Here is a 7604-nt window from a genome sequence, read left to right on the forward strand (position 1 = left end):
AGGTTTCTCTAATTTAAGGAGGTTCACAGCAGCTCCTTTTCTTATTATAGTCTACTCTTTCCAATCTTACTTTTTTAAAACTACTCTTTCATAATATCTTTATCTTCCCAACAAATCCCAAATTAACGTTTTGTATTCAAAGCAAATGTATTAGTTTTATAGAACTATGCTTTAGTGTATGTTTTTCTAGAGACAAAAAAAATCTTAGGTACAAACTTTCGGAGCGAATAAAAAAATAGACATTGTATATCCTTATTTGGTTTTGCTAAATTATAACCTGATATATCAATAATAAAGATCAAATTCAGGTTTATTTTGTTAATATATGTCATTTTGTTTTTTCAATTTTGTATACATAGAGGAGACGGAGTAAAAATATTTTCAAACTACACTGTTTTTAAACTACTCTTTCTTGACATTTTTACCTTCCCAGCAAATCCCAAATTAACGTTTCATTAAAAGGAATGTATTAGTTTTTTAAAATTAAGCATTGCTTTGTCCATTTTTTCCGAAAAAAAAAATCATACGGTACAACCTTTTGCAGCGAATCAAAACAATTTAGACACGGTATACCATTATATCGTTTTTCTAAATTGCAGCATATCATATCAATGATACAATTCCAATTCACGTCTATTTTGTTTACTTTTGTCATTTTATTTACCCCAGTTTTGTGTACATGGAGAAGATGGAATAAAAACATTTTCAAAAATTGAGCAAGGAAAGGAGACTCCCCAATAATTAGAAATATACAACGGTTCTACAAGTGAAGAAAATGTTAAAGATAATATTAATAGCTTACAAGGAAAAGAAAAAAACAATCATTTGTTTTTTTTATAAATATCTGTAATTGACAATTTGTATTTATTTATCTATTTATTTTATTCAATACGGGAGAAAGCCATAGTCTTGTCGCAATATACTGGTGGAATATACACTTATGGTGGAATATACTGGTGAATTAAGGAAATCTAAAGCACGGCGCCATTATTTTACAAAAAACAACATACTATAATTCAAACTAGTCAGTTTTTTTTTTAAAGATAAATATGTTGACTGAAAATACACCTGTGTGCACGCACCATCTTAGGTTTCCAAGCTCCTAAATATATGTTTGATATAGACTCAGAGCAATATTTGAATAATTTCAATGTGTTCGCATTCCTTTCCCTGTCATGTTTATAAAACGATTTTAAATCTGCCTTTGGCGTGATTGGAAGATGGTGCCATGTTGAAATGCTGTTTTCTTGTAATTATAAAGGTAAATTGTGGTTTATAGTTCTTCTGTATATTTGTAGATAGGTTTTTCTATCTGCATTACTCCTCAGATGTACTCAGTATTTTCGTGGGTTTGTTTTTTAGATAAGAAATAATCCTGCTTGAGCTCTTTTTTTTATGGCAAACGAATGTCTACCGTAATGAATTTATTAAAGGACAAGAGTATTAATTTCCAGCCTGAGACTTGGTACTAGCCTATGTGCCTGGTATTCAGAAAGATCTTGATGACTAAGAATGAGGTAGAGAGGGGTTTACTTTAAGGATTTCCCCATCATTTTGTCAAAGACAAACAAGAATAAGTTTTGATGAGAAAAATATTATTTTTAGGTTATTTTAACGTTTCTTCTTTTTTAGATTGATCATTGCCCAGTACACTCTACGAGCTGTAGCAGTTTTTCTTTTTGCTAGGACAGTCATAAGAAGGTCTATAACTGCCAAAACATTATGGTATTCAACTCTTGATATTTTGTCAATGTATGCCCAAAAAACTATACGTTCATTTTGTTAATTTTGTTATATTTAATTATTTTCAATCCCTGTGAAGTATTGGACATGAATTTTCATTTATATGAACCGATTCAAGAGGAAGTGGTTGTTCCCCGTAGATACGCCTTGCAGTGAAAAAGTATAATCTAAGATTATGTTCTTTGCACATAGGGCAAACATATTGATAATATTATCATGTAAAAGTGCTGAAGTCTTAATCCGCAGTAGACTGTTAATGTCTGTCATGGCTGACAAAGTTTATCAAATAGCAACATTTTGGAGGTTTAATGGTTTGAAAGGTCTGTATTGTTGACGCAGGGTGATTTGAGGATTGTGTATCAAATTTAAAAAAAAAGTGGTTTAGGACCCTAGATAAGGGGGCTTTTGCACTACTCCTTAGAATTGCACCCCTTTAGAATTTGATTCACTGTCTCCTAAATTTTATGTTAAATTTGATTTTATATGCTTTTTAAGTTTGTTCCCACCCTAAAATAAATTTTTGTATACCTAGGCCTACTGTCATTGGCTGATACAATAACTTTAATGAAAAGTTCTATATTTGTTTGTTAACTTGGAGCATTTGACAATCCAAGATCCTACAGTTACAGAGTTGAAAATATTTTCCCGGTTTTACCTAAAATGAGGACGTTTTATAAAAACGTTTTATCATTTAGAACAAACTTCCAAGATAAATGGAAGTGGGTAACCCATTTGTAACGGTCGATTAAACAGCCTGAGCAAATTATTCCAATGGTCTTTATTTTGACCTTTATCGTCGATATTTTATTAAGCAATTTTCCAGGCTATTAATGTGATGATTTAGTTGAGTAAGAAAGAATAAAATGAAATCTTTACAGTTCGTAAATTGTGTGTTATTCTTGAAAGACGGATAAAGCTCTGTTGAGTCAAGTGTTTTCATAATTTAACATAAAGATAATTATCTTACATGAGATAACAGTCTATTGACATGAATCAAATATGATCTTTAGAATAATAGCTGTACCTAAAAAAGGTAATAAACTGGTTAAATTTGTAAATATGAGCTCCAATTAAATTGTTTCCAAGTCAGCCCTAGTAAACCTTAAATAAGAAAAAATGATATTCTTTATAAATTTATCTGTATATAATCATAAATTATTACTTTTTTTGAACTTGCTAAAATTAGTAATTATAAATTCAATAATATAAGACGTAAATAAGCCTTTCATGGTTATTTTTTTTTATTAATCTGTTGATGATAATAAATTATACTATTTTCCAATTTTTTCGTCGGCTGTCAAGTGGATCTGAAAAAACTAAACACATCGACTAAAATTTATCAATATAAACTTAAGTATAATTTCCTTTAAAGGTGGCTCGAGTAAGCCTTAATAGCTAAAAAAGTTAAACAGCTAATGTTTGATTTAAGTTAGTTTGATTAAAATTCTTTCTGAATAATTAATACAGGATGAAAAAGTTATATTTAGTTTCGAAATTTCTAAAACTCTGTAATAAGAGAAGAAACGAAACGCAATATTTTGAATTTAAAATTGCATGTCCACAGTTATTATAGCAGATCAGGTCCACAGTTATTACACAGTAGGTCCACAGTTATTATAGCAGATCCTAAGGAGCTTATTAATACAGTGGCAAAAAGGCATGAAGAGACTATTCGGGAAACAGGTTAATGCGAGTAGAAAAAATAACAGTAAGTTTATGGATTCAAACCAATATGTTTCGTGGTGTTGACATCATCAGATGCATCCATTACTAACCAAGATAATAGCTGGTGATCAAACTATCTAAAGGGTTCAGACACAGAAGGACTAAAACAGAATTTGCAAGGGTTATCAGGCATTTACGAAGAAAGGAAGGCCTTAAGATTCTGGCCACCTTGACATATCATTATTTCGCAGTAAATTGAACGATATTTTTTTTTTCTCCCCCATTTTCAGCCCTGCCTAAATATATCAGAGATAATAAAAAAGGAACATATGCTTTGTTGATGTTACGAGTGTTTCTTTGTTAGCAATGAAAAAAATTAAAAATAGTGCCTTTTGATATCTTTCTGGTGCAATGTTATTTACTTTCTGTATTTTTCTTTGGTGTTTCAATAAAAAATATTTTACCCCTTTCCTGATATTCAACTGTCTTTCTCATTCCTATGGTACCATGTATGATAACACTAGGGATATTAGAATTTTTAAATTCCTCCATCTTTGGATCAGCATCGGTCGTATTCCGGTTTGACCTTTCAAAACAAAACTAACCATCATCGTCTTAAGGGGCATTAAGTGAAGGGCTCGAGAAAGTGAATTACACTTCAAACTATACTCTAAAGAACTAGGGGTGATAGAGCTGTCATTATTTACATAAGAAAAAAAACGGAATGGAACACTATGTAGTCATTAATTATTTTGTTAAATACTTTTACGGTATATTATTGCTAAAAGACTGACTTGCCTTTAGGACTTACTGGACTGAAGGCTCCTGTCACGTTAGGGATGGCTTAGAGAGTCTCGCAGCTCTTATTCTCCAGGCTGACCGTTCTGCTGCTAAGAGTGAGGCCTTGTCGACAGCAATATTACCATCTCCAGGAGTTTATTGAGGCTATCCTTCCCCCTTCTTCTAGGGTCGACCCATCAGACGGGATCAGCCATGAGCCTTTGGGTCGAAATCGTAGACTAAATGGATTGGGGTTGCCTTTGGTGGACGTAGGTGGTGTTGAAACTACCTGAGACAACGTTGCGCTATTTGGCCGGAGAATGGCACTTGAGCTGAAAGCACAACCAACTTGACATTGCTAACAGAATCATCCCAATAAAGTCCCTCAATCTAACAGAGCTGTTTTGTCTCACAAAAGTCTATTGGGTTGATGATTAAAGATTTAAGGGACCATAATTCTGCTGCATATAGAAGGACCGAGCTTACGGGCTTACGGGTGTAAATATCTCAGGACCCACAGCACAACAATTATCAAACCCACAATATCTCAGGAGTGACTAAGGGCATTAAATCGAAATCTTGGGAGAAATTTGGGTTGGATTTTGAGCTAAAATAAAAGACACAATGTGCAGTTCCACAGTAGTTCAGGAAAAAGTACTGCTCAAAGCAATGAGTTAGAACCTTCAGAGAATGTTGAGACGTAATTCGAACAAAAACAAAAGACGCTATGTGAAATCAGGATGTCAAAAGAGCGCATCTGATAACTCTCAGTAGCGGTTATGGGTATTGAGTTGACATTTTAAGGGATGCTGAGGAGGATAACGGACAAATTTAAAAGACAATATATATATATATATATATATATATAGATTGTCAATATACCAATTTGATAGTAGCTCACGACCGGCTAAGGGAATGAGTTGAAACCTTCAGAGAATGCTGAGAGGCTTCTTGAACTAAAACAAAAGACGTTGTGTGCATTTAATTTGTCGAAAGAGCGCAACTGAAGTACGTCAGGAACGGCTAAGGTTGTTGGATTGACATTTTCAAGGAATGGTGAGGGGCATAATGGGAAAAAAAACAAAAGAAACTATTTGTATCTAGATTGTCAATATGCCAATCCAGTAATTGCTCAAGAACAGCTAAGGGTATCTATAGAATTTTGGAAGGGATGTTGAAATAAAACAAAAGAAGTTATGAGAATCCATTTTGCGAAAAGGACATTTCTGCAATATGCAAGGATCTTCAAAAAAACTGACTAGTTTGAATTATAGTATTTTATTTTTTTTTTGTAAAATAATGGCGCCGTGCTTAGATTTCCTTAATTCACCAGTATATTCCACCATAAGTGTATATTCCACCAGTATATTGCGACATGACTGGCTTTCTTCTGTATTGAATAAAATAAATAGATAAATAAATTAAAATTGTCAATTACTGATATTTATAAAAATAGCAAATGATTGTTTTTTTCTTTTCCTTGTCAGCTATTAATATTATCTTTAACATTTTCTTCACTTGTAGAACCGTTGTACATTTATAATTATTGGGGAGTCTGCTTTCCTTGCTCTATTTTTGAAAATGTTTTTATTCCATCTTCTCCATGTACACAAAACTGGGGTAAATAAAATGACAAAAGTAAACAAAATAGACGTGAATTGGAATTGTATCATTGATATGATATGCTGCAATTTAGAAAAACGATATAATGGTATACCGTGTCTAAATTGTTTTGATTCGCTGCAAAAAGTTGTACCGTATGATTTTTTTTTTTTCTGGAAAAAAATGGACAAAGCAATGCTTAATTTTAAAAAACTAATACATTTGTTTTAATGAAACGTTAATTTGGGATTTGCTGGGAAGATAAAAATGTCAAGAAAAAGTAGTTTAAAAACAGTGTAGTTTGAAAATATTTTTACTCCGTCTCCTCTACGTATACAAAATTGAAAAAACAAAATGACATATATTAACAACACAAACCTGAATTTGAACTTTATTTTTTACATATCAGGTTATAATTTAGCACAACGAAAGAAGGATACACTATGCTTATTTTTTTATTCGTTCCGAAAGTTTGTACCTAAGAATTTTTTTTTCTAGAAAAAGATGGACTAAAGCATAGTTCTATAAAACTAATACATTTGCTTTGAATACAAAACGTTAATTTGGGATTTGTTGGGAAAATAAAAAAATTATGAAAGAGTAGTTTTAAAAAAGTGAGAGCCTAGCGCAGGGTTGCCACCACGATCAGTTCCTAAAGTGCTACAATTACCCAAATTTGCGTGCTACACAGCGATTTCGGTGCCACAGTCAAAAAATTAACTGTAACAGTGCTAAAATAGCACTTTCACGCTACACCTTGGCACTTTCATGCTATTTATTCTCTTATTCCTGTTTCATTTACCCGTTATTTTTTCAACATTATCCAAGCAAGATTCCTAATTTCTTAATTTTTTACTCAATAATTCTTTGCAACAATTATTTTAAACACAGTTAAAGGCAACACTCAGACAACCTTATGCAAATTCAGAAGTTAAATCTTAATCAGGTGTTTGAATTCTATAGTCGGAAGCCTAAAAAACTGGGATAATGTTTATAATATTTACCAATTATTTAACTCTTGAGATCAACAGCGAAAAGGAACTAATCGACAAAAAAACTTTTTCTGAAATAGACATTTTTCAAGACAAAGTAATAAGTCATATTAAAGCCAAAGACAAGCAGATATAAAGCTCTATAAGCATTTAAACTTAAACAACTAGAAATTACGACAAATTAATAAATGAAATCCAAAAAGAAGAGAAATTAAATAAATAATCACATGAAACATATATATATATATATATATATATATATATATATATATATATATATATATATATATATATATATATATATATATATATATAAATATATATATATATATATATATATATATATATATATATATATATATATATATATATATATATATATATATATATATATATATATATATTATGTTTAAGAGGTAATTACTTGGCAAAAAAAAAAAAAAAAAAAAAAAAAAAAAAAAAAAAAAAAAAAAAAACTGTCTTCCCAATCCAGCAATTGAGACAAATTTGCACTTGAACGAGGCTTTTACCTTACCCATCTATCCAACTACCTAGGACCAAACAGTATACCCGAACCGTCAACCAAATAGAAATGTCCAAATCCATGCAAAGTCGTCATCAATAAATGTAAGTCGTTGTAAATTTACAAGCAAAAGCACCTTAAATCTAGCGAAATATTTCCAAGTAGAACCTTCCATTTAGGGCACATCAGAAGAAATACCACCGGCATTAACGGGTTTCGAGGCTTTACTTTCTTTACCCGGCACGGTGGAGCCTCTACCATAAGATCTATATGGTAACCCTATGTCAGGTAAAACCTGT

General features: G+C 31.4%; 1 protein-coding gene across 1 annotated transcript in view; it reads left to right on the top strand.

The window, feature by feature from the left end:
• LOC148956920 (putative fatty acyl-CoA reductase CG5065) overlaps positions 1 to 3876 on the top strand; it is a 32303-nt gene extending 28427 nt beyond the window's left edge. Inside the window, exon 5 of the mRNA XM_089092624.1 lies at positions 1633 to 3876. Within this exon, the coding sequence (XP_088948750.1) occupies positions 1633 to 1786 (154 nt within the window). The 3' untranslated portion in view covers positions 1787 to 3876. The remainder of the gene's footprint in view (positions 1 to 1632) is intronic.
• The last annotated feature ends 3728 nt before the right edge of the window (positions 3877 to 7604 follow it).

This window comes from Artemia sp. Qi Xiang Cuo, chromosome 1, assembly GCF_049724085.1.
Source record: "Artemia sp. Qi Xiang Cuo chromosome 1, ASM4972408v1, whole genome shotgun sequence".
Classification (NCBI taxonomy): Eukaryota; Metazoa; Arthropoda; class Branchiopoda; order Anostraca; family Artemiidae; genus Artemia; species Artemia sp. Qi Xiang Cuo.